The sequence below is a fragment of the Mesoplodon mirus genome (genome assembly GCF_964341445.2).
Source record: "Mesoplodon mirus genome assembly, chromosome: 10".
Taxonomy (NCBI): domain Eukaryota; kingdom Metazoa; phylum Chordata; class Mammalia; order Artiodactyla; family Ziphiidae; genus Mesoplodon; species Mesoplodon mirus.
Window position 1 is genome coordinate 31,818,172 of NC_138986.1, and position 27,009 is coordinate 31,845,180.

Here is a 27,009-nt window from a genome sequence, read left to right on the forward strand (position 1 = left end):
TGTGAAAACAAATGGTTCTCTTAAGCATGAGTTTTTAAAACTCCCAGCTACGAAATTCTCACTTGTCCCATATGGCAAAATTGAAGTTTTCAAAAATTTTGACTGAAATAATTTGAAAGGAACTTTCGGAGAGTAGAGGTTTTTAAACAGACTACCTTCGCTGACTTTTCTTTAAAAAAAAATGCAGTATTTGACTTTAAATATTTTCTTATTAACTTCATTCCAAGTCTGTTCAGTAGACATGTATTATATAATTTGAAATTGAAATATCAGGTGCTGAAATGCCATGGGGAATATGAAAATTAATGGGACCCTGCTTTCTAGGAGCTTAAGATTTGTTTAGTTGGGACATGTCAGGTATAACATCAAGCACAAGTACTTCTCATCTTTAGTATCGTCAGTCGTAGTGAAATAAAATTAAGAAGAGAATTTGTCTATTTCAGAAAGATGAAATGACTTTCTATTTTTTTATTCTTTTATTTTTAAAGTTAATTTATGTTGTACCCACTATTGCTGGGACTTTCTCCGTAGTGGAAAAAAACGAAAGCAACTTTCTAAGATAAAAAGGGTAAGGGTGGAGGGACACATCCTTGCAATGAGTAGGTTCATGTTGGAGGATCTTAAGAGAAAAATGCTGGAGGTTTAGAGTTGAGCCTTCTTCCCTGATTTCCTCCTTGTCTGCACATTCAGCTGGGCTACTCCCTCCACCCCAAACTCTCCAAGCTCATGCACCCCTTTCTCTAGTTTGGTTACATTTGCTTTGCATCCACCAGTAAGATAATTCTGTTTCTTTTGATTCTTAGGGGTTTATCTCCAGCACAAGCTGATTCTCAGTTCTTAGAAAATGCCAAGAGGCTTTCCATGTATGGAGTCGACCTGCATCATGCCAAGGTACTGTGTGTGGAATGGAGAGGGGGCCTCTTTCGAGTCTGTTGACTGAAGTTTCGAGAGGGCTCCAGTTGTAGACTATAGCCTAGTTCACTTGCAGAAAAGGATCCTCACCCTCACCCAAGGGACTCTGTTTCTTTGGGGTTTCTAATTGGGGGGTTTATGGTTGTGGGGAGGGATCATTGATTCTTCCTCTTACTCTTTCTTCTTTTCCCAGTCTTTTACGTTGATACCCTTTCATATATACTTACGGTAAGACTCACCTTATCAGCCTTCTTCACCCCTCATCCTACCTTTATCCTGTCCCAGCTTTTGCTCTCGCAAGTGCTGCCTCTGTCCCAGCCCCGTCTCCCACCTGTGTCCTAGGAGAGCAGAGCAGCTCTTAGCCACCATGAAAGGGCAAGGCAGCATGGCTATGACCACTTTCCGAAAAACTGCCGGTGAAGGAGCCCTGGAGTTGGGCTTTTCCCTACAGGCCTGTTGCACTTTTTGTAGGGAAAACTAGGCTGGTCCAGGCTCCAGGCAATTAGACCTTCTGTCGCATGTGAGCAGTGGGAAAAGAATGGAATCATGGAGGTAGCTGATAGGAGAGGCAGGATTTGGTGAGGAAGATGCCAGTAACAAACATCACCTACTTCATGATCCTAGTTTGGACGATCAGGTAGTAGGGAGAGTCGGGGCGGGAGCAGTAGGTGGGGGGAGTACAAGAGACAAGATGAAAGATGCATTTGGTTTTGAAAACTATGTCCCGAGTCGGCTCAACATGCACAGGGAACCTATTGTTGCCTGCTTTTAAAGGACCCGTCAGTCCCTTGGTGAAGTTTAGGAAGCCCAGGTTATATGATTTGAGAAATCCCTGGGAAAGCCTATCACCCAAAGGTATCTTCCTTCCCTTGGCCTCAGATGACTAATCCTTGCTTTTGTGTTAATAGTGCTTCATAGCTGCAAAGCACTCCTTTTTCCTCTGTGCCTTCCTTTATTCTTTAAATATTTTTCCTTATTACAAAAGTAATACATCTTCATCCTAGAAAATAGAGGTGAACAGAAAAATATAAAAAGACTGAAATGTCTTCATGCAGAAACAAGCACTTGTTAGTATTTTGGTATTTTCTTGTTTTTTAAAAAAAAAAATCCCTGAGCAGTTGAACTCACATTTTAAAAACGGGATTATACCATGAGTATTATTTCATAATTTTTTTTTAACTTGCTCTTATAAACACTTCTCCATGTTAGTAAATAGTCTTTGGCAGCAACATTTTTAACTGCTAGGTGCTGTAGACCCTTAATTTTTAAAAGTACTTTCACTTACACTATCTCATTTAAGGGTCGGATGTTTTGGTTTTTACAAAAACTACATAAAACAGAATGCATATGGCTTGTTACACTATCTGGCTTGTTGCCTCAAGCCACATAGTGTAAAGTAGTCCCATCTGTGTGATGTCTGCTGATCAATCCTACTAGGAGGTAAAACAGATCTTCTCCACACTTGAGTGTCTTGTAGCTCATTTCTCTGTACGATGGGGACAGGCTGGGTCAGCAGGCAAACAGAAATAAGGGAGGGAGGACAGCAGATGTGGTATCAGAAAGATGCCCAGAGCCCATCTCTCCTCTAAACCCTGTTATTCTTGCCCCACGTGAATCTTACATCTGCTGCTTTTGTTGATCATTAGTGAGGAAGCAGTCCTCAGATGACGGTCCTGGAAGGTTTCGGGATTCTTGTTTTTGAAGTTGTATGTTAGAAAAGTTAAAAAGTTGCTGGTTGTGTTATAAGGGTAATTTCAGTTCTTGCTGCGTGGTTAGGAGTAGATCACTTAAAAAAATCAGAATAACACGCATTCATTCAACTTATCTGGGGGATAATATTAGATAATTAGATAATATCTGATGCGCAAGATATTTGTAAAGCTCATGGGAGAAAAATCTGTAGCAATGTAAGAGAACTTTTCATGTAGTTTCAAGTTTTGTGCCTGTATACATTTTTCATTGCCTTGAGATCATATTTAAAAATTATTTTTAGGGGCTTCCCTGGTGGCGCAATGGTTGAGAGTCCGCCTGCCGATGCAGGGGACGCGGGTTCGTGCCCCGGTCCAGGAAGATCCCACATGCCACGGAGTTCCTGGGCCCGTGAGCCATGGCCGCTGAGCCTGCGCATCTGGAGCCTGTGCTCCGCAATGGGAGAGACCACAACAGTGAGAGGCCCGCGTACCGCAAAAAACAAACAAACAAACAAATTATTTTTAAATTAATATTTTATCCTCAGAAGAGTCATTAATGGCACACTTATGTTAGGACAAGGTGAGGGTGTTGAATAAAAGGGCTCTTGACAAAGATAGAAGGAAACCACAAGGGTAGAATGATGCCCATGAGCTGGTAACAGCAGCTCTCCTAACCCCTCTGGGTGGGGGGGTGGGGGTGAGGCAAAGAGTAGTTGCCAGAACCCAGGGGAGGGATCTGTGTGGAGAGGGCTGTCTTGAGAGGAGCTGCGATTGTCAAGGATATAGCCACCCTGATGCGACCACACAAGGAAGGAGTCTGGGTATTAAAAACCCTGACCTCCTTGCCCTCCTCCCTGTCTCTGATCTTCTTCAAGAACTTTCCATTGGCTGAAGTCAGTGGGAGTGGGATCCTGTTGATGTCCATATGGGGTAGCTTCCTGAGGCAGTGAGCAAGGTGGAGAAGATGCTCCTTTTTTATTAGTTTATTTTTCTGACTTTGTTGCTGAATGGCAGAAGTCAAATGTGGAGAACTAAGGCATGCCTTTTTTCCCTTTAACTTCTTTCCCTTTATCTGTAATTTTTATTCACACAAATACTGATAATTCTAAAACAATATGTGGAACAATTGAACCTCAGCTGATTTACTTGGATCCAGATTGTGTTTATTTTTCAGTCAGATAAAATAGCTTCAACGTCCTGTTGAAAGATTGCCTCACACTAGAGATAGCTTTGTTTAATGTTCCAAATGAGGGTTGCCTCCTTATTTGTGCTGAGAACATGCTGTCTTGGGCAATCTTCCGGCCTGCTCCCTGTGTCCCTGGCCAGTGATATTTTGGGCAAAACGTCATTTGTGTCTGGTGCCAAATTGCTTAGGCACCTGTGCCTGGTTCACTATAGCTTTTTACTCTGTTCCTAGAGAGAACTGTGGCTGTCAGGATATGGGTGAATAAAGCACCTTTGTAGATGAGATTTTTAAACCTGTTCAGATGTTCTAATGTAATTTTTTTTGCGGTACGCGGGCCTCTCACTGTTGTGGCCTCTCCCGTTGCGGAGCACAGGCTGCGGACGCGCAGGCTCAGTGGCCATGGCTCACGGGCCCAGCCACTCCGCGGTATATGGGATCTACCCGGACCAGGGCACGAACCCATGTCCCCTGCATCGGCAGGCGGACTCTCAACCACTGCGCCACCAGGGAAGCCCCGGTCTAATGTAATTTTATTTGTATATATGAGTTGTTCACATATCACAGCAGTGAATGCCATTGGCATCAGTTACCTAGTACTGTATTTCTATTTTTAAAAAACTGAACTAAATTGTGTTAAATTGTTCTCAGTAACAAGTCAGTTGAAATGTTATAGTTTTATTGACTTGAACCTAGACTATGTGGGGTTTGTTTCAGCATATTTTGTGAGAATTTGTTCCATGTTGCTAATGATTTCTGAAAATGTGAATATCTGAATAATAATCTTCAATTTTCCGTATCTTGAATGAGATCTAGTTCTTCTCTTAAAGATATTTGAATATTGTACATATTAGATCTTCAGCCACTACTTGAAATGTGAGGAGGCAGTTTCTTACTTTTGTCTGTAAATGTATTTGATTTAAAAAAAAATCTTTCAGGCTGGCGATTATTCTAGATTGTCATCATTCCCAAATTAAAACGCCGAGGAGAGAAAACAATAAGTTCAAGAATAGTCTGTAGTCTATTTGAAATATGCCAGCCAAAGGAATGTTGTAATGAGAACGGGATGTCAGCAGTTAGTGTTATTGAAAAACTGCTTGAAAGAATTCAAAGATTTCAACACCATCAGCCTAGAAGAGAAATTTTCTGTGAGGAGTTGGTGTTCTCCAGAATATAGATGTTACTTAACAGCTGTTAGCTAGCATAATCATCTGAGATAAAGTTGCCCGCAGTAAAATGGCTGACTGCACCTCAGGGTAAGCCGACAGACTGTCCCCAGGGGCTGGAATAGCCTCTAGGAAACATGTTTTATCTCCTGTATCTTCAGGATGTCTAAATTGAGGTCTATTTCCTTTCCTCCCTTTTAGCTCTTACAGCCGAGCTCGAGGACACATGCGTTAGGCCTTTTGAAGAGTGTTGTGTCCTGTACTCATGTTACCGTATCTCAGATCTGACCCCTCAAGAGGAATATCTAGGTTTAAGATGTGTTGTATGTCCTACTGTTTCTTTTAACTTGTGTACTGTCACTGCAGTTGAAATACAGACCTGTTAAATTGGCATTCCTGATCGTGACTTGGGGGGGATCATTGACTTCCCTACCTATATAACTTTCACAGCTCTAACCATGGTCAAATGACTTATGCTTGGCAGGACTCAGAAGGCGTGGACATCAAGCTGGGTGTGTGTGCTAATGGGCTTCTCATCTACAAAGACAGACTGAGAATCAATCGTTTTGCTTGGCCGAAAATCCTGAAAATCTCCTATAAGCGCAGTAACTTCTACATAAAAGTTAGGCCAGCAGAGGTAAGCAGAGTCATGTAGCCCTTGGCATATCTAATCGGGCTTTGTCAGTGTTCTCCTCTATGGCCACGAGCTACCAGAATTCTTTTCCTTTGAATGTTAAGAAAATGATCTATTATTTATTCCTCCATGGTAAAAAAAAAAAAAAAAAAGAGTCAGGGTTTTTGATGATAAACTTGCATATATGTATTCCTGTTGATAAAAAAAACAAAACAACAGCCACAGTTTCACAGAAAAGGAAAAGTAGTCAGTGCCTGCCACATCTGGGGGGGGGCTCATTTTTCTTTTTTCTTTGCATCAGCTAAGTGGTCAAGATTGATAGGAAGGTGGTAAAATGAATTTTAGTGGACATTGAGGGATAGCTAATTCATGTCAGTAGTTGATATTTGCCCTTCCTCAAGAAGAACAATTACTTCTTAGTGAAATATCTGAATCCGTGTTTTTCACTAGCTTCTAATCAGCTCTTAAGAGATATGCTGATTTGTTTTATGGATTTATTCTAGCTGGAACAGTTTGAGAGCACCATTGGCTTTAAACTGCCAAACCATCGGGCAGCGAAAAGGTTATGGAAAGTGTGCGTGGAACATCATACTTTCTACAGGTAATTTTGAGAAAACAGCTTGGGATTCATGAATACAGCTCTTGGTACCCTCCAGATCCTAGGAGGGGGCAGTGGATAGCGTGGCAGATGCAGCCACAACTGCTTTATGGTGCTTTGCTCTCCCTCTTCGTGGATCTGTTTCTGTCACCAGGCCCTGCTGGTCCTGGCTCACAACTGCTCTGCCTCTGCAGTGGTCCCTCACTCCAGTTGCCCTCCACCACCCTACCCTCCCACCCCGGCTGCCGCTCTTTCACTGTCACTCACCTTAGGCTTCACTTAGTTGCTTTATCAGCTCCCTCCTGTCTTATGTCTTTCCCAACCAGACCAACCCTGAACCCTGTGCTTTGTCCCTTTGCTACTTTGTTGGGAGTGTTCCCCCGCCCAAGTCCCTGTCCCTTTTTGCACATCAGCCTCCAGTCTCCTGGTCCTGGATGAGTCCTGTGTCCCAACCTCACCATTTCTACACCTGTGCTACCACGTGTTGCTTTCAATAGCATAACTATCCAGACAGACACACTCACACAGCGCTTTGGGTTGGTGCAGTTGCAGAGAGATCATTTCCCATGTCAGCTGGATCCTAGTGCCACCATCACAGATATTCCTGGTCTTCTTGAGCCCCAGGGCACCCTGGCCCCTCTGCTCAGATGTCCTTCATTGGAGGGTGTACTGATAGTAGATGCTGTGGGTCATAAGCATTCTTGGTTTCATGCATCTTCTCTTTTTTTTTGTCTATAATTTAGCATCGTTTCCCTCTCCCTTCATTCATTCTTTTCTTCCTCTCCTGTTTCAAGAAAGAGCATATATAGAACTTTTATTCCTCTACCTTGATCCCTTGTTTCATGCCTCACGTAGGATTGTGCTTTGTAAATCATGTGCCCCATTGGGTGGCTTCGATGAGTCCTTTGGCCAATAAACATGTCCATGTCTTGCTCCCTGAAAAACCAAAAAACCCCAGAAGATCTCCTTAGACCTTTTAGCCTCCTATAGCTTTTGTCCTGTCTCCTTTCATACTTTTATTCAGGGGCATACTTTTTAACATTGCTTTTCTTAGCAGAGTGTGGTTTGCTGATCTTCCTTTTCTCTGTTTCCTCAGTTTCCTATTACTGCAGTCTAGATAGCTGTGATATCTAGACCCTTCATCTTTAAAGTTTTTGCTTTGCACTCTTAAGGTCTAATGCTGCCCCTCCACATACTAGATGTGTGATTGTAGGTAAGTTACTCAACCTTTGTGTGTCTCTCCCTTTCATCATTTGTGTGATGGTGGTAATGATAATAGTGCCTATATTACAGGGTTGTTTTGAAAACTAAATGATATAGCTCACGTGAATCAAACTTAGAACCATTTCTGGTATGAAATAATGTTTATCATTATCATCATTATTCTTAGTTTGGTAGCATAGTGTGCTATTTATTTTCAAAACTGCTCTAAAATACTCATTTCAGAGGAGTCATATTACCATTGACTTAAATCACCAAAAAGATTCTTTTAGAGAAAGCTCATAAATGTTTGTGGTCAACACTTTTTCGTTTTGGTACTAGTTTCTGTTTAATTGTAGCTTAATTGCTTAAGGATTTCTTTGTGATCAGAAAATTAATCTGTAATCTAATACTTTGTGTATGTGGGCACCAGTGCCAGTTGGGCAAGAAAGCACTTTATCTCAGTTTGACATAAACAGAATAAAAATCCTCTAGTTAATGATTTTCCCTCTTTTGCATTATGACTTAAATCTGCCTTTAAAATATTTTCCTTGTATTTCTTGGATTTATATTTTTTGTAAACTGGAAGTAAGGGAAAATCCTCATGGAGCTGCTCATTCTGGGAAGATGTGGCCTTTGGTTGAGATATAGTCAACTGAAGTGAACTGCAGAAGGGTTGCAGATAACCCAGTCTCACTCTCCTGTTTGCCTCTAGTCTTTTTTTTTCTTTTTCTTTTTAAATAATTTTATTTTATTGTGGCGAGATCACTTAACAAATTTTAAATGTATAATATATTATTACTGACTGTAGGTACAGTGTTGTATAGCAGCTTTCTAGAGCTTATTTATCTTATTTAATAGACATTTTTTGCCTGGTGATTAACAACTCCCCATCGTACCCTCCCGGATCCAGCCCCTGGTAACCACCATTCCAGTCTTTGATTCTGTGAATTTTGACTGTTTTGGATACATCATATAGGTAGAATTATGTAGTACTTGGCTTTCTGTGTCTGGCTTGTTTCACTTAGCGTAATGTTCTCAGGGTCCCTCCTTGAGATGGGCCATTCCATCTCAAGGATGTTACATTCCAGAATGTAACAGGTCTATTCTGTTACATATTGCAGAATTTCCTTCTTTTTTAAAGGCTGAATAGTATTCCATTGTATGTATATCCTGTATTTCCTTTATCCATTCATTTGTAGATGGATGGTGAGGTTGTTTCCATATCTTAGTTATTGTGACTCATGGTATAATGAACATGGGAATGCTAATATCTCTTTGAGATCCTGATTTCAGATCTTTTGGAAAAATACCCAGATGTGGGACTGATGGCTCATGTGATGGTTCTATTTTTAATTTTTTGAGGAGCATCCTTACTGTCTCACGTAGCTTCGCTACCATTTTGTATTCCCACCAATAGTATGCAGGGGTCTTAGTTTCTCCACATTCTCGCCAGTGCTTGTTGTCTTTTGTTTAGTTTTTAAAATTTTGTGGAGGAGGGGGTCTTTCCTTTTGGGTCATGACGCATGTTTCTCCTTTGAGATATTTTTTAGAAATGTCCCTTTTTGTCCACTTGTTGATCTCCCAGTACCTACAGGGCATGCTTCATGAATGGATGATAAGATAAATGTGATTTAGCCAACTTGTTTTTCAAGGAGAATGAGCATTTCTTAATTACTGCACTGATGAGCTTGCCAATGACCCTTTTTTCTATACATCACTGCTTTCCTACACAGCATTCTTAGACCACAGCTAGCTGGATTGCAAGGTAGGGAAACCCACCATATTCAGCCCATCAGGAGGCAGTGCATGGTAAATGACCACATTTCTCACCCTGCCCCTGGTGCTCATTACCAGTGTGCTAAGACATTTAATCTTTCAGCGCCTCAGGTTCCTTCACTGTTAGAGAAAGAGATTACAGAGCACAGATAAGAGTTAATTTCTGGTCTAAATGTCTAGCATTCCGGCTTTCTAATTTAAGAATATAGAGCTTTTTCCAAAGTACAGTTTGAGGCACTGACGTCTTCAGATTATGCTTTCTCAGCAACATCATCTCTGTCTCCCTTGAAAATCTATTGGCAGAGAATGGAAGTTTTCAAGGAACACTTCTGCTACCCTCTATGACAAGACTAAAGCCAAGAGTGTATTAGTTCTTTTGTCATCAGTCTCATTCTAACAGGTTGTTTTCCTGGGTTGATATGATTGAGAATCCTGAATTGATGGGGGAGTACCTCTTGTATTACTACATGTAGCTTTACCTTGACTTGAGTCTCTTTTCATTGCTTGTTAAGCAGAAGATTTCTAAAAGTTGAGCAGAAATGCTAGTAATATTCGGAACGGTAAAGAACTCTTTAAGAAACCACTCTTCTTTGGATAATGATAGGAAAAATTTTGGTGGAGTTCTCCATATTCTGGAATTGTCAACTGCAGTCTTCTTATTTAATACATTCTCTAAGAGCTCTGGGATTATCTTTTTTGTTAAGATGTTTTGCCAGCTCTTCATCAGGCAGTGAAGGCAAGATAATTTCAGTTGTATACCAGACAAGATTGGCTCATTTACTAAAACCGTGCTTTCACATAAATCTGGAAGTACTTGCCATCAGGAGTTGTACTTCATTCATTACGGACCTGGGGTTTAAGCAGTAGAATTGTGCTGACAAGAAAGGGTGTTAGTTATCCCTACAGATCCACTGTGCTGTGTTCTTCATGGGACAGCATTACTTGATGGGACAGATTCCTGAGTTAGATGTTCTTTCCCAGAGAAATAGACATAAATATTAAGAATTACTAATGGTAATGGATTGCTACTTGGCACTTCTGGCTTGGAGCAAGAATTCAGGCATATGTGTTTATATAAATGATTTAAGTTAATACAAATAAATAACCTTTGATATACACTGAAAACAGCTGCGTTTTTGCTCCGGTTGAGGAAGACATTATTCATGAATGTGTGAATGAGGATTTATTCATCTTATCATTATCATAAACCTCTGTATATAGGAGGGTTTATAAATAATGTTGATTTTTATTAGAAAGTTTAGGCAGCATTTTTTGGACCAAATAATCATACTTAATGAAATGAGATATTAAAATATATAGTTTTAAAGTTAAAAAAAATCCATAAAGTCTAATTTTGTTCCCTTTTTCCCCCACAGGCTTGTGTCTCCAGAGCAGCCACCAAAGGCCAAGTTCCTGACCTTGGGGTCCAAATTCCGCTACAGCGGCCGTACCCAAGCGCAGACCCGCCAGGCCAGCACCCTCATTGACAGGCCGGCACCGCACTTTGAACGCACTTCTAGTAAGCGGGTCTCCAGGAGTCTAGATGGAGGTAAACACATTTATTAGGATTCTGGATTCCATTAATCTTTCTCTAATCCAGTGGGATCAGAAAATGTTGATCTACTTATTAATAAGATCCCCAGAAATACCCTAGAGGGAGAGCCATTCTATTTTCCTGAGTAAATAAAATACTGTTACTTACACTCATAAGAAAATAATTTTATAGTGTTTTTTTTTATTAGTTTCTACTTTATAACAAAGTGAATCAGTCATACATATACATCTGTTCCCATATCCCTTCCCTCTTGCATCTCCCTCCCTCCCACCCTCCCCATCCCACCCCTCCTGGCGGTCACAAAGCACCGAGCTGATCTCCCTGTGCTATGCGGCTGCTTCCTGCTATCTATCTACCTTACGTTTGGTAGTGTATATATGTCCATGCCTCTCTCTCGCTTTGTCACAGCTTACCCTTCCCCCTCTGCATATCCTCAAGTCCATTCTCTAGTAGGTCTGTGTCTTTGTTCCTGTTTTACCCCTAGGTTCTTCATGACATTTTTTTCCCCTTAAATTCCATATATATGTGTTAGCATACGGTATTTGTCTCTCTCTTTCTGACTCACTTCACTCTGTATGACAGACTCTAGGTCTATCCACCTCATTACAAATAGCTCAGTTTCGTTTCTTTTTATGGCTGAGTAATATTCCATTGTATATATGTGCCACATCTTCTTTATCCATTCATCCGATGGTGTTTTGAAGTTGTCATTCTGAACCTAAATTTTCTTGGCACTGTAAATACACACAAATATTAGTTGAGTTCTTGTTGATGAGATGTTGGACAGATGTTTTTACTGGTCTGACTTAACTGTGATATATATTATGTGACTTAATTTCTTGAACTTGTTAATTAATGACAGACATGTAATTCCAAGGGTGTTTGGTGTGATAGCATATATAGAACTTTTATTCAAAGGAACGTAAAACGTTCATTGCATCATCACATTTTTGAGTTTAAAAACCCTTACTAAAGCTTAACAGACATTCTAGCATACGGGAAACCATTCACAGCTTCAAAGGATTAGTTTAAATACAGTGTTTAACAAAAAGGAAATATAGTGTGTTCATCTGTTTTTACACCCAAGGGGAGACATGTATAAATTTGTATAAATTTTTTCTATTGGAATTCTCATTAGCTACATATATGTAGTTTTTAAATAAATTACACATGGAGATGAATTGATGTTGCTTCCCTTCATTTTATATATATATCTTATTACCTGTCTAATTTTGGGTTAATAGCAGGTTTCCTATAAAAGAGCTGAGGTTAATTTTATATTAGAACGCTTAAAAAATTTTTTTTTTCTTTCTACCTAATAGCAAGTAATTGGTATGGATACCCTTCTACCAGAAGTAGTTCTCCAACATTTTTTGGCTGATGAATCTCAAAACATATACACAAAAATAGTAATGCTAAATCGGAAAATTTCTATTTTACTACTGTTTATCAGCAAAAACCTGTTTTTGATTGTTATTACTGATATCTTTCTGAAATACGAACTTGAACAACTTATGTTTCAAATAATTAGCTAAACAGATTGGATATGCTAATAGATAAAAATCTTCTCTCAGTAGTGAAGGATTGATACTCCTTGGCCTTGATCTATTTTTCCTGGAATAAACTTAGAAAACAGATCCAGGCAGACGCACAGATACTTCCCAAGTTTTGTTGGTGGGCATTTTGGTACATATAGTTATTGAATCCTGCTTCTGGAGAATCTTTCATATAGTTTTATGAGACCACAGAAAAAAATGTGCAACAGAATCATAAATTGTGGTTCAAATAAATGTCCACGTTCCCAAATGCAGTGATTTAAATTTAGTGAATTATTACTGCATGATAGTTGTCAGAGTATCTTTTAGCTCATCAACAACTGAGTACTTTTTCCAAGTAAATCCAAAAAATGTGCCCGGTTATGTAAGTATTTCACAAGTCTTGCCCCTTGTCACAGAGAATTTATACAAGTGCTGAATAAATGTGATCAGTGTCGTTTAATGCCTGAGAGAAATCATTCCTCTTTCTGGAACACTGTCCTTTTTAGCCTTTGTTTTAAACTATGAAGTTTTTATAACTCTCATGTTGCGAATTTTAGGGCTTAAAAAGAGCAGTAAACCACTGCTTTTTCTTTGAGGTATATAAACTGTGCTCAAGGAAGCCCACCATCTTGTATGGGCAGTTAGCGCAGAGGGTTATAGTGGGTCCGTATCTGAAAACAATGATTTTCACAAGTAAAAGCAACAAACATGGCACAGTAATCCATTATTTTTCCTTTTGTGTTTTGGACACTGTAATTCATCAGATGGGCCAGCCATTCAAAAGGATTATTGTGTTGTTGTGAAAAATAGGAGGCTTTTCATGCCAATACATGACCAGACAGGGAACTATTTGGATAGGGCTTATGTTTTTTTTTTCCCCCAGAGCAAAGCTAGGCTGTAACCTGGTACTGAGCTTTATTTTCCCCACCACACCATCAATATACCTTTTTTTGTTGTTGTTGATATGTGTTATGTTTTCTTTCTCCTGTTTCTAAACAGGCTATTTAAGTATATAAATATTCTTCACTTTAAGGTTTGACAAATTAAGTCTTTTAGTGATTATGTAGAAAGTAAAAATCAATGTGATATCTAAAGATCAAATATCAAAATAAAAATTAATCTAGGATAGCTATTTTAGAACAATGAGATTCCAAGATTGCTCTTCAAACCAGAAAGGAGGCAAATCAGTCATGGAGAGCACTAACACCCCGGATGCATGTGAGAGCAGGGGAACTGATGATTTCCTGGAAGTGGAAATTATAATCAGGGGCATTTACAGATTGGGTCATCAGGGAAGGAAGGCATATCTGAGGAAGAACCATTTCAGGTGAGACTTGGAGGATGAGAAGGAAGCAGCCGTGAGTAGAACAGGAGATAAAGCATTCCAGGTAGCAGGAGTAGCAGGTCTGAAGATCATAAGTTTCGGGACAGCTTGATACATTCTAGGAACAGAAAGAAGGCAAGTGTAGTCAGAGCTGCCTAGTGATAGGGAGAGGTAGGGTGGGAGCAGGTCACACAGGGCCTTGCAGGTCACATTCTCTTGGTGCCAAGTGTGGTTTTTATTCTAGGAAACCATTGAAGGGTGTGTGTTGTACATACATACACATGTGTACACACTTATACAAGCACATATGTGTATAGTGCTATCTTTAAAAGAAAAAAAAAGTCACTTGATGCCATGTCCAGAGCAATTAGAGAGGATGAGAGAGGAGGCTCAGGTCGACTTGTCAGGAATAATCCTGGTGAGAGTCATGGTGGTTTTGTCTCAAATGGTAGTAGACCTATTAGTCATTGGCACCAACGCCTTGGGCCTATAAACTTCTCAGGGTTCTACACGGTTTAAGACCTGACAAAAATTATTAGCTGCAAACTGAAATCATTAAGTGTTTAACAAAAGTATGCAGGGTCAATATTTTGCCAACTTCATTATGTAACTTTAAATTGGATATTCATTAAAATTTTGATATCATTACATTTGAAGCCATTTCTAGGTCAGAGTTTCTCATTTTGCAGTAAATCTCTGAGTATGCATAATGGGTGCTTAGAAACCATAATCATAGGTTAAAGAGTTACTCATATACTTTCCAAGGAAAAATTGTTAAAATCTTTTTAAAAGTTAAAACCCTAGAAAATAATTATATTTAATGTACGGTGTGAATTCATTTTAATGTTTAATATGATTTGTTATGGGCTTTCCAAAGTATGAGTGTTTAAGAGCCATGAAAGTCTTAAAAGGGACCTGGGTGGTAAAATAGAGATGGAAGGAAGTGGCCACATTTAGAAATACATCCAAGGACTCTATTGGACTTGCTGGTTGTTGAGGAGTAAAAGAAGAGACTTCAGGGTATCTGACTTGAGTAACTGGGTGAAGCATGTGAGTGTATTTGGCAAAAAGTCGATACTGAGAAGAAGGAAATTTTGGACAGGGCAGCTGAGGGGTGTGGATTAAGAGGCTTCTAGTAACACATGGATTAGAGGTCTAGGTGTTGCCCAGGTTCAGTATGGTGGGTCACACACAGTCTCTGCCCTCCAAGAGCTTGCAGCCTAAAGTTAAACACTGGGCTTCCCTAGGGGCAGGGGGCCAGAGCAAGGCACCCTGTGTCAGGAAAGCGCTTTTTATGCTGGTGAAATGACCTCAGTGGTTTCTTCTTTGGGGAAGAAACTACAGATGGACAGAGGCTTTTGCTGGTTGCTACTCACTTTGCCTTGTTGAGATTTGAGGCCGTCTTGGGTTGATCTGCCATATGACAGAAATGTCAACACGATATATGTTCCTGCACATCTGTAGGATAGAGGAAGGGAACACATAAGGCCAGATTTGCTGAGGCAGAGGGTTTCTATGTATTAGACTTACTGTAGGTCAAGTTGAGGCATTCAGGAGGGAGGTTAGAAAAATGAAAAATATTAACATAAACATAGAAGTTGATTCTCTAAAATCTACTCTTCCTGTCTTGTTGCAATTTCGACTGGTGTTCTAATTAAAGGTTCCTTTATGGAGGAATTCTTAAAACTTACTGAAGCAAATCATTTTAATAACTAGGTAATTATTTGTTGCCATAGGTAGATTCAGAAATAAGTTCAGGCAAGATTAAAGAGACTCCAGAGAATTAAAATACTGCTCACCTTGTAATTCTGACATAGTACCCTGACTCTGGTCTTTCATCTGGTCTTAGGGCTCCTTCTACTGGCCAATTCTATGATCAGTGTTTATCCTTCAAAAATCTGTGACTTGAGAGATTGATCTAATTTATTGGGTTACAATTCAGAATACTTCTAGAGTTTATTAAAAGTTTAAACATGAGTTTATTCGATATGTTATTTTCATGATCCAACAGTGTTCCCGTTTCTATTAATTGTCTATAACATGCCTGTTTATCTGGGAATGGGGGGCGTTCATCACATTTTATCGCTTAAGTGTCCTAAAGCAATCCGTATGATCATTCTCAACTAGCTCTGATTGGTATTGTGGACCGAAGTCTTACGAAGGATTTTCCTGGCCCTGCTGGGGAGGTTTCAGCACCGGGCCCTGGAGCCGTGAGCCCTGCTGTGGTACCAGATGGTGATGGCAGCAGGGACATTAGAAGCCCAGCTAAAACCCCACACGTGCAACTCACTGAAGGAAAGGTATGGTAAATTAGTCGAATGCGTGGCTTTAAATGTGTATTTAGACAAGAGGCTGTCTATTATTGCATTTGTTGTTTCAGAACTCACATATCTTTTAAGGTCAGTCATTGTATGTTCTGTGTTGATAAAAATTTCCCTCTTTTCAAATATGTGTATGCTCTTGCTGGTTTGGACTGAGTCTCTAACCTTTTTCTGGTTGTTGTTCAAAGCAAAATATTTCAGCGTAAATTACCTTAATGCAAGCAAGTAATTTATTGGTCTTTTGTCCATCCTTATAATCATCCTATTTAATTAAGCCCCCAATTATAAAAGCTGTGATGATTTGAAATTCATATTTGGTTTGTTTCAAGTAAATTTTAAGGTGTAGCCTATGTCTTGATTATTTTATTGTAGTATTGACTTGAATTTTTTAAAAGAAGAAAGGTGGTCTTTATGAAAAATATGATTTTTAATTAATAATCTACCACTGATGAAGAAGAAAGTTTTAAGTAATTGTTTTTTGAATGCTGAGTGAGAAGATGGTGTGTTGCTTTCAGTCTTCTTTGGTGTGTATACCATAGTGAACAGAGAAGTAACCTATATTGTATTTTCAAACTTGCCGGGGTTATTTTATATTACCTTGGGCAAGTACAGTCACTTAGAAGTTGATTTGAAGTGGCTTTGAGTTCTTCAGATCTCTTTTCCATGTCTGCACAAAGCAACTTTTGAATGGGTAACATTGGAAGTAAACATGAAAAAGAAATGAAATCATCCTATGGATTTATAATGTTTTCAAAATTTTAACTTTGAAAAATTCAAAGATGTGCAACATGAATTTATAAAGAACTTGCTAGATGAGGTAGCTGCCAGTGTCTCAGGATTTCCTGCACTGACAGCCCCCAACCCCAGCAGAGAGGAGGGCTCGGGCACCATGGGGGCCCTGTCTTATGCTACAAGGACAGATGCTTCTGGTAGCACGTGCCATCAGATCCTCTTCATTCCTTTGTTAAAAAATTTGTGAATATTACATTCCACAAAGGATTTGGTTAAAAATTAGTTTAGAATAACAGGAATCACAGCAAACAAGGTATCTATCAATAACTGAAAAGTTGTCAGGATAGGTTAATTATAATTATGCTACCAAGACACCCAGGAGTGACTACTTACATCAGAAATAGGAGAGCTGAGAATCTCAGAAAGTCTGTGTTCCATTCTGCCTAGATAATGTGATACAAAAGAAAAGTTCTTTTAAATTCCAAGGGAAATTCTGCCTGTTTTTGGTAAATGACTGGCCTTTTCACTAATGCTTTCAGTGTTTGTCAGCGACCAGGTTCAAAAGTAATAATGCTATTTGAGTTTCATAGGATCCGTTTGCAACCAGTTGAAAATTAATAATTAAATCAGCCTATTACCTATAAGTTGTATGTGATAAAAGTAGTCCAGTTTTCCTGTTTTATAAATGGATTATTTAATTCAATTTCTAATGACACTGTGTTAATACAATCCTTCTGAGTAAACGTTTTCACTAACAACCCATTTCTTCTCTCTTCTTTCTCTCTCTTGCTTTTGGTTCTCCTTTGAATGTATCCGCTGTGTAATTTCACATTCAACCATGGGTTTGCTTTGAGAATAGCTTATTTCCATGTGCCCACCTTCACCACTCATCCACTGTGCTTCATCTCTTTCCCCATACATATTGCCAGCCCCTGAAATGGACTTGCTTTCAGACATTTCGGAGGAAGACCCCTTTGGGGAGGCCGATCAGATCACACTAGACAGCTTAGAGCTCCCTTCCACGGGCGAAACATCAGAACAGGGGGATTGTGATTCTGGCTTGGATCCTCTTGAAGCCCCTCCTGAGACTGACTGTCCTCCCGCCCACGAGAAGCCTCTAAAAGAGGCTGAGCACAAGGATTCAGAGTTTGGGTACTTCTTCAGTTTCTGCAGACGCTTTCCACCTCGCTTCCCCTCACTGCTTGATGATGGTGGGTGCCTTGCCTTCTCCAGCCTCCCCAAGGTCTGGGTCTCCTTCCTCCCCACCGACATCCAGCACTGTGTTCCCATCACCTCCCCTTTGTTCCTTCCCTCCCTCATCCTCATTTTTGGACTCCTTCTCTCTGCGTCTCAGTCAGTGCCTTTTTCTCTCACCTTTTCCCTTCCTCTGGCTCTATCCCTCTACTATCTGGAGGCAAAAGCCACTTGCTTGACTGTTTCTTATGACTGTGACTTGAATGACAAAATGGAGGAAGAGGAAGCAGTTGCTGGCTCTCCTACATGAGCTTTAAACCTGTGTGGTCAACAACACTCCACTTCGTCTTATACCCTTCCTAATGTAGAGTGTAAACATGTGCATAAATTCCATCACTGGTTAACCTCAAAATAGTATGATCTGCACACTTTCACACACATCGTTTTAGTACATGAGAAATAAGTGTAATTAAACACTTTCCCTCCACTGATATTAATTGACTAGGTCCACACATTCTAAGTTAAGAGCGAAGTTGTAGGATTATTTTATAAATACCTGAACCATACTAGGCCATAAAAGCAAGGAGAGGGGGACCTACGTTGCCCTTCATAATCTGTTTTGGGTCTGTCCATTTTGCAGATAAATGTTCATGCTGTTCCTTTAGGATGGAAACTTTATTTTGATATAGAACTTAGGATGCACTGGACATAACTGTGATTGATATGTATTAGTAGAATTCCTTAGTGTTATTATTTCTCTGTTAGAAAGCCAAGCTTGTTCTTGCATTTTTGAGGATGCATCTGTGACCTTTACTCCTGACATGCATAGGTCTAATCTCAGAAACTCCTTGTCTCCCTATTATTGTAGCATTTGGAGCCCAGATGAAGTTCAGGTAGTTTGTTCTCTTTTCTTTTCTTTTTTTTAAACTCAAAATCATGTATTATATAAGAGTCACTGTCACGTATTTTGTAAGGAAGATACTATTCTGTTATCTTTCCTTTAACAAATATGTATGAAAAATGAACTATAGTATTTTGAAAATTTAGACTCCGTAGCACTAAGGTTGGACTGGACCTCTTAGTGTTCTTTTATTTAAATTAGGTGTCTGGTTTGATCCGAGGATTTTTGCCCCAATATAGGGCGACCTCTGCAGTACTAAGCAGTGCTCATATGTGTAGTAGTTTTTGATTTGTTTTGCTAAATGTGGTCTGGGACTTAGTGTCTCATATCCTGTGGTTACTATTAATACATAAAATAAATCACAAAATTTAGAGCAAATCTAAAGGAAAATGTGAAGATAATTAGGCATAGTGGGAGAATCCTTGATTCCTGAAGTTTACCTGAAGAATGCCAGATCGACATTTTCGAGAATTAAGTGCTGACCAAGGAATTGGAAGATGATTCTTAGCAAATTGTTGAGTGGCTGTGTCTAATTTTTCCCTGCTGATCAAAAGATACTCTGAGTTCCCTGCTTACCTCTCAAAAATGCTTGAATAGTTTAAAAAAAAAAAACACTTTTGAACTCTCGGATTTGACACTGTCATTACAGTAAAGAAGAAAAAGAATATGTATAAATGCTATAAATGCTATATGCTATAAATGAACATGTAAAGGTTAAACTATTTTCCTTTGGTATCTGAACCAATATTTTTCTTTTATGCTCTTCCCTTCCATGAGTCAGTAGTCATCAGTATTTATGTTAGTTTTAAATGTACAGATTAATTCTTTGGGTCATTAGATAACTGAGAATTGTCCAACTATGAAAAAATATTCTTGCTTAAAGAATTTTATGAAAGAAAAGTGGCTATAAAATATAAAAATGTTTTTAACTACCCACCATTTTTATGAAAGTAGCAAAATAAACCAGTTTCCCCCCAAGGAAAGAAATCTGTGTTAAAAAACTAAATAATAGGGTGAACATTTGTCCCTGATAGAAAGTGAAAGCCAAAATTTACATCATGACACTTTGCCCTCACCACTAGTTGATTTAGATGTTTCAAGTTAGAACAGATTGAATTATGCCATTTTTACACTCTCATGTTTTCATTCCTGAGTCAAAACATATTAAAAAGCAGCGCATAATCTAGGGACTGAGAAAGAGTGAAGCTTCCATTCTCCATTCCACCTTTGCAAAGGACCATTTCCATCATTTGTACAACACTGTAGGTGAAGAAAGACCAAAGTGGCTTAATAGTCTGCATCTTCTGAGGGCCAGACAGTAAAGGTTGGTAATGCTGGTTCACCATTTAAGTTCAAATACAGCTTCTTTGCACTGATGGTAGCATTTCCACTAACACTCCCCTTCTCTCTGGCTGCTTGCTGGGTGACTTCCAGGCGAAGACGGAAGAGGAGGAAACACAGCTGGAGGAGGTGGATATTTTTCCCCCAAAGTTAAATACCTGGTAGCTGCTGCCTGCCATTATCATTGTGCGGGGGGCGGAGCACTTTTAGGGTTTATTTGTGAGTTTTGCTCGTTGTGGCTTTAGGTTCTTAAGATTTTTATTCCTCTTTTATTTTAATGTCTTAGACTATCCAATTCTGAGTCATTTCTGGTGCTTGCTGATTGATAAACTTATGTTTATTTGCCTTTTCCCCCCCTGTGTGTGATTTAATTTCACAGAAAAATTCCTTGAGGGTAGAAGGGGATAATATTTATGTCAGACATAGCAATTTAATGTTGGAGGTTTGTATAATTTAAGAAAACAACTCTGTCCTAATGGCTGCCAGGCTGCTGTGAACGGGGGGTCACGCACAGGCTGGCTGGCTGGCAACTTTGAAGCACAGTGCACGAAATGCATGGGGGAAGTTCACCTTGGGAGTGCATGTTACCAGTCCAACTGTGTTCTTTTAAAGTGGCTTAGGTAGGAATATATCTACTATAAGTTCTCAAAGTGACATCTGGGAAAAAAAAATTCTGTGTAATCAAATGAATAAAGTTTTTATTCATTAATCTTGAAGTTCTGCAAGTAAACCTGTTTTCTCCTAATGGGTTATCTCCAGGGTTTAGAGTCTGAAGTAACATAATCCCATCCTTAATACACGTTCACCAGAACAAATATATGTCGATCTGGCACTAAGTCATTTGGCCCTGTGTCCACAATTTTTTTTTTTTTTTTTTTTTGGTGGTGCGAGAGAGTGCCAAAATCCATGCAGTTAAGAATGTGGGGCTTCCCTGGTGGCGCAGTGGTTGAGAGTCCACCTGCCGATGCAGGGGACACGGGTTTGTGCCCCGGTCTGGGAAGATCCCACATGCTGCGGAGCGGCTGGGCCCGCGAGCCATGGCCGCTGGGCCTGCGCGTCCGGAGCCTGTGCTCCGCAACGGGAGAGGCCGCAACAGTGAGAGGCCTGCGTACCGCAAAAAAAAAAAAAAAAAAAAAAAAAAAAGAATGTGGTCCACTTAAAATCTTCCATTTGAGAGTATGCTAATTAATGGGTTTGTTTTGATTAAAAAGAATAAATGAAAGAAAATAAGAAAGAAAAGAGGAGGAAAAAAAAACCTAGCCACCCAATTAGGAATGTAAAATGTATTGTATTCCCCGTGTCACGCGAGAATGGTTTTTTGTTTCTTTTCCCCCCTTCTTTAGGGTAGTACATGGCAGCATATTCAGTGGAGAGCTGCAATCCTCAGTAATTTGACTAATCCGTTCGGTTGCTTTCAGCAGCTTTGATAACTGTTGGAAATGTATTTTTGCATAACTTACTAAAATGCTCTAAAGTGTAATACATAACATTGCTTTGAACAAATGCAAGAAATGTGCCTGATCTCAAGCCACAGTCATTTTTCCATGCCATGCAAAGATTTTTAGATTTTCATGAGATTTTGCAAATGGCAATAGCAGCTCATAGATGAGCTACTATGCTTGTGCATGCATATTGAATATCTAATTTAATCAGATGCATGACCTGTTTCTCTGGGAGTAGTGGGATTGAAAGCTATAATCCACAGGTGGCCCCATGATTTTTGAAATATAAGAAAACATTTAAAATTCAGTTAAAACTGTTTTCTCAATACTGCCTTTTATTTCCACAAATATCATTTCTCAGGGCCAATCTAAAAAATCCCACAAGTGACATTTGTCAGGGCCTACGTACTTCAGTGAAAATTGACCTGGTAGTTTTCCTCGCATCTTTTTATAAGGACTGTTTGGTATGTGGGTGGCTTTTGTGCTTGGCAAGTACATGAAACCAATATGACGTTCATTGATTTTAGAGAAAGGCCAAACAGAAGCAGCCTCTGGACGCTGTTCCATTTATTCCATAAGGATTAAAAACCATTGCTGGAGTTTCCTGAAAAAAGCCAACCGTGGGTCCCCCACCCCCTTTTTTTGGGATGACCCTGAACTGGATTCCTGTCAGGCCAAATGGGCTCTGAGTCCACCTTTCTCTATTTTCACTTGCTTCATTATATTACAGAGTGCAACTCTAGTAGGAACCCTAATCAGAAAGGTAAATTTGCAGGAACAAAGTCATTGGCTGCATTTCAAATCCAACTATTAGAAAGAAGCGTTATTGGCCATGTTGAGTATTAGTTCCATAGCCTCCTTCTACTGATTTCTTAAACAATTCTAAACAGAGAAGAAGTCAGAACCCTTTAAGACAGGAATCATAAAAAAATTGCACATTGGTTTTATTTTCAAATTTGGACAAACTCATATTCCTAGGTGATGGTATGGCTTTTGAGACTTGGCATTTTTCTTGCTTTACTATGTTTTTTTGATCGTAAGTTTACTTTGTCTTATTTTTTGGTTTCATTTTTTATTTTTATCCTATTGGGTTTTTTTTGTTTTTTGTTTTTTTTTCCTTTTGGATTTTTCCCCCTTTATTACGTTACATATTGCTAGGACCTGGATAAGGCCCAGGAGGAAATACTGAAACACCAGGCTAGCATTAGTGAACTCAAGCGCAATTTTATGGAATCCACACCCGAACCACGCCCTAATGAATGGGAAAAACGACGTATCACACCTCTGTCCCTACAGACACAAGGGGTATGTCACTAGCTATTTGTTGGCTGTATGTCTCAATCCAGCTGTTCAGTAAAACTTAGGTTGCTAATCTATTATGTTGATTCTCAAGAAGTTACAAAATGTTCCCTTTTTTTAAAAAAAAGTAACTGCTAATAATTTTTAAAATACTAAATATTTATTAATAATGTGTAATACTTATTGATGTAGTTCTTGGGTAAATTGTGTGAGTTTTGAAATACCTTTAGAATAGTTTCACTATTTTACTCAAGTAAATTGGTAGTAATGAATCGTTTCATAGGGCAACTTAGAAACTGACGTATATTATATTTAGTAAGTTAATTATTAACTTCTGAAATAAGAGTTTGTTTAATAATTAAAGAATTAGTAATTAAAGGGATGTAGGAATGTAGACCATATTTAGAATGGTTTAAGGTAATTACTGTGAAGATAAAGAGCTAAATTTAGCTTTAAAGACTGATGAGCCCTGTTGAAAACTTGTAAAATGTTAATTATACAACTTAATACTGAAACTTCTTAGTAATGAAATGTAGATGAGTACTTTAAGAACATTTTCACCCATAACATCTCTCCAAAGTCGTTCTTTTTCTTTCCATGGTTTATTTCTCTCCGCCACCACTATAAGCATTGCCTTCAGAATATATTCTCAAAATATTTATTCATTCTCATCTATATCTGTTCTTTTTGATGCTCCAAAATCTCTCCTGTTGTCAACCAAGAACTTCATGGGCTCGTTTATTTTACTTGAGGGAGATAGTGATCATACTATATTTAATACGCAGTTTTAAAAAGTGTGTTCAGGTGTTACCCTACAATTTCCTCTTTCCTCTTTTCCTTTCATCCCTCTCTTCTCCTTAACTTCATCATCTAGTCTGACTTGAATGTTACCAAATTGTAAGCGTTTGATTTATATATTCTTAGGCTATTTTTATTCACCTTTTCTTAAAAAGCAAAGCTGTTGGTTACTTTAAATTTCTAAGTTTGTGACAGTGAAAGGAAAACAGCTCTTTAAAGCAGGTGAGCAAAAGTAATTGCTAAAAACCGAAAAAGCTTTTGACAATATTAAGATTTAAAACACCATAGCAGGGTCTTCTGAAGTTGTATACAACTTTAATTCTTATTTTCAGCTTTTCTGAAGATATTAATGTCCATATTTCAGAATCAACTCTAGGGCATTGTGTTTTCTGGGGAAACAGTGTCTGATAACGTGCTGGGATTGTGTCCTCTCTTTATGTGCCGCTTCATCTGATTTGTTCCGCTGACCCACACAGTCGTTTTATGTCTGTGTTGCTATAGATGTAATGTACTTGTCTTATTTGTTGATCATGTCTATTGTTTAAAACAATAGAGCAAAGGAGACCATCTTTTCAAGGATATTTTATCTATGACGGAGAAGCATCAGATGGCAGCCGCATGGACAGTTGAAGAGAAAGCCCAGGAGGCAGACAAGGTGTTCACCTTGCATCCTTGGATCTACTCTTGCTTTTTCCCCTTTTCCTTTATTTCTGTCCACAGCCATAAGATACTCCTTTTTCCTTGTGTATCAACCTAAATTTTAAAAAATAAACTTTTGAGTGTTTAAAAAGTAAAGTAGAAACATAGGATCATTAGATGAGAAGCACCATATTGCAAAAGTACTTTATTTGAAAATCCACCATCTGAAGTGCAGACATCTCAACCGATTTAGGTGATAAATGACCCCTTATTTTGATGGATGTGGCTGGCAGTTGGGAAACCATGATTTCACACGAAAATGCACTGGTTTGTGCAACTCACACTGTGGTGGTGGTAGAGTAACGAATTATGTGTGATTTAGGTTACGGTTTTACTAATTACATTTGGAAACCTTTTGAATTTTTATTTTTTAAGATTTTCAGTGGCTAAAAGATTTTGGTGTATGTGAGCAGCCCCTCGGATCTCTCTGTGCTCCTGCATATATGAAATATCTGGCATTACTAGGGAAGTTAGCTTTCTGTTGCTTTTACATTGTTATTCTTCTATTTCTAGTGATTTTGCTTAGCCAGCTGGTCAGCTTGTTGTTTGTTGGGACTAGAATGCTTAGAGTCTAGTGGAGGAGATAGCTGACATGCAAATTAGTAACTAGAAAATTTGGAGCGCTAAGAAGTGTTAAGGAGATGAAATACTTGTCGAGTTAGGAGGTGATTGGGAAGGCTTGGGAAGAGATAGCATTTGAGTTGAGGCCTTAGTGATGAGAAGGAGGTGGATGTGTGAAGTTTTTTCCATGTGTAAGGAAGAGCAAATGCAGCCCTAAGACAGAAATTAATTTAAAGGACTGAAAGACCAAATGACAAGGTCTGAGAAAAGCCAAAGAGGTCAGACTCCAGATCTTGGCAGGATCTTCAAGAACATATTAACAATTTGGAATTACATTATAGGAGTGATGGGAAACTATTGGAGAGCTTTAAGTTGAGAAGTGCTATAATCCCACGTGTATGACAAAGACCCCTCTGGTGCTGGTTGAGGAATGGATTATAGGGGGATGGGAATGAGAGCACAGATCGGAATAAGGAGAAAGTGTTTCCCTTCCACCAAGTCTGATTTTGTTAGTTGGTAGAGAGTATTACTCATCAGAACATACAGTGGAATGGTGGGGGAGGCAGATTAAGTGGAAGATGAAGCCTTGCGCTAAGAGAATCTGAGATCTGGTTGAGATGAAATATTTCTGGAACACTGCAAATGAGAAACATAATGTCATAAAGCTAAACCAAGTGACATCTTTATATACTTTAAAGGTTAGCTTGAAATCCAAAGCCAGTCAGACTCTGCGTGTAAAATGATGACTTTAATATCATATGCTTTGAAATATTACATAGTTTTGAAAATCTATCCTTAGAAGCGAGTCAGATGACATCATTTGATCAATTTAAAGTGATGTCCTTGCAGTAGGAAACTTTGGGATTTTGGTGAAGATGTTTAAAATGATCATTTTTTCTGGATGTCATCGTTTAGGGGAGTGTACAATATAAACCATGTACAGTGAAAACCATCCACTCGTTATTGTAGAAGTTACATTAAAATGATGTTATGTGAAATTTAAATCTGGAGGTTATCCACTGTTAAGCTCCTAAACGGTTTATCTACCCTTGAAGGTACTGCTTTTTTCTTATTCTTTTCCTCTCCAGCACATGCAGGAAAATACGTACTTACTTAACACACATATGGACTGTTGTAACTGCAATCATCCATTCACCCAACAAACATTTTTTGACCACTTACAGTGTATCTGCCCCACGCCAAATAACACATCATTGCTATTAGTTGAAAGTTAAGTCTACTGGAGTGTTTTGACTTTTAACAGAATATCTTTTAAATTTCTGTCTTTGTTTCATCTTCATTTTGCTCCTTAATTTTTCAGGGTGTCCTGATTATCTTTAAATTGCAGTCCTTAATAAAATGTAAAATAAAAAATTATGCATAAGAGTATAATTTGACCAAGTTTTCCAAATGTCTATAATATGTGTTTTGTAGATAAAAAAAAGAACAGTAATAGTTTCTTGTTTAGAAATCAATACATCAAACTTTCAAAATGGTTTCAGTACATTATGAATAATTTTGAAAGTAGAGCAAAAAATTGGAAACCAAATCATTTAGTCTTTAATAGGCAAATAACTATTGTATATCAGCTTATGTATTGTGAGAATTATGACACACTTGAACTTGTATAAAATATGAGTTTATATTTTATATAGAAACTCCTCAGTCTAGTAGAGATTACATACGTTGGACTTTTAAGGTAATTTTGGAGATATTTTATCGAATAGTTAGATGCATGGCACTTATTTAAACTCCCCAGTGATCTCTTACCAGTTAGGACACCATCTCCACCCACCCGACCCTAGGGATGATGTAATTATGGAGATTGTAATTAAGCTGAAATTGTCCAGAAGCTTTTTTTCTCTCCTGAGTATTGTGCTTACGCACCTCGCCCTCCTCATCTCGTTGTACCTTCCCTTCACCCCAGTTAGTGCCCCCTCTCCCAAGGGGCATCCCAGAATGCCATTCATTTATTCATTCATTTATCTGTCTTTAAGACCTCTGAGCAGTGGGTTTTATTAGGAAGCATTCTTGAATACATCTGACGTGAGGGGGAGCTTCATGGTGACTCTTAGCCATTGGCATTCTAGGTACCTGGGATAGTCCCCAGCTTTCCTGTTGTGCCCTCAGGCAGATTAAGG

The 27,009-nt window shown here is 38.8% G+C and overlaps 1 protein-coding gene across 15 annotated transcripts in view; it reads left to right on the forward strand.

The window, feature by feature from the left end:
* EPB41L2 (erythrocyte membrane protein band 4.1 like 2) overlaps positions 1-27,009 on the forward strand; it is a 275,854-nt gene that overhangs the window by 152,759 nt on the left and 96,086 nt on the right. For 11 of the 15 annotated variants that reach the window (XM_082633258.1, XM_082633264.1, XM_082633256.1 and 8 more), the window contains 8 exons: positions 804-891; positions 5,437-5,589; positions 6,090-6,187; positions 10,540-10,712; positions 15,708-15,880; positions 20,449-20,511; positions 22,670-22,816; positions 24,162-24,263. In XM_082633258.1, coding sequence (XP_082489384.1) covers positions 804-891; positions 5,437-5,589; positions 6,090-6,187; positions 10,540-10,712; positions 15,708-15,880; positions 20,449-20,511; positions 22,670-22,816; positions 24,162-24,263 — 997 coding nt within the window. The remainder of the gene's footprint in view (positions 1-803; positions 892-5,436; positions 5,590-6,089; positions 6,188-10,539; positions 10,713-15,707; positions 15,881-20,448; positions 20,512-22,669; positions 22,817-24,161; positions 24,264-27,009) is intronic. The other 4 variants (XM_082633253.1, XM_082633255.1, XM_082633254.1 and 1 more) reach the window with 2 other exon arrangements.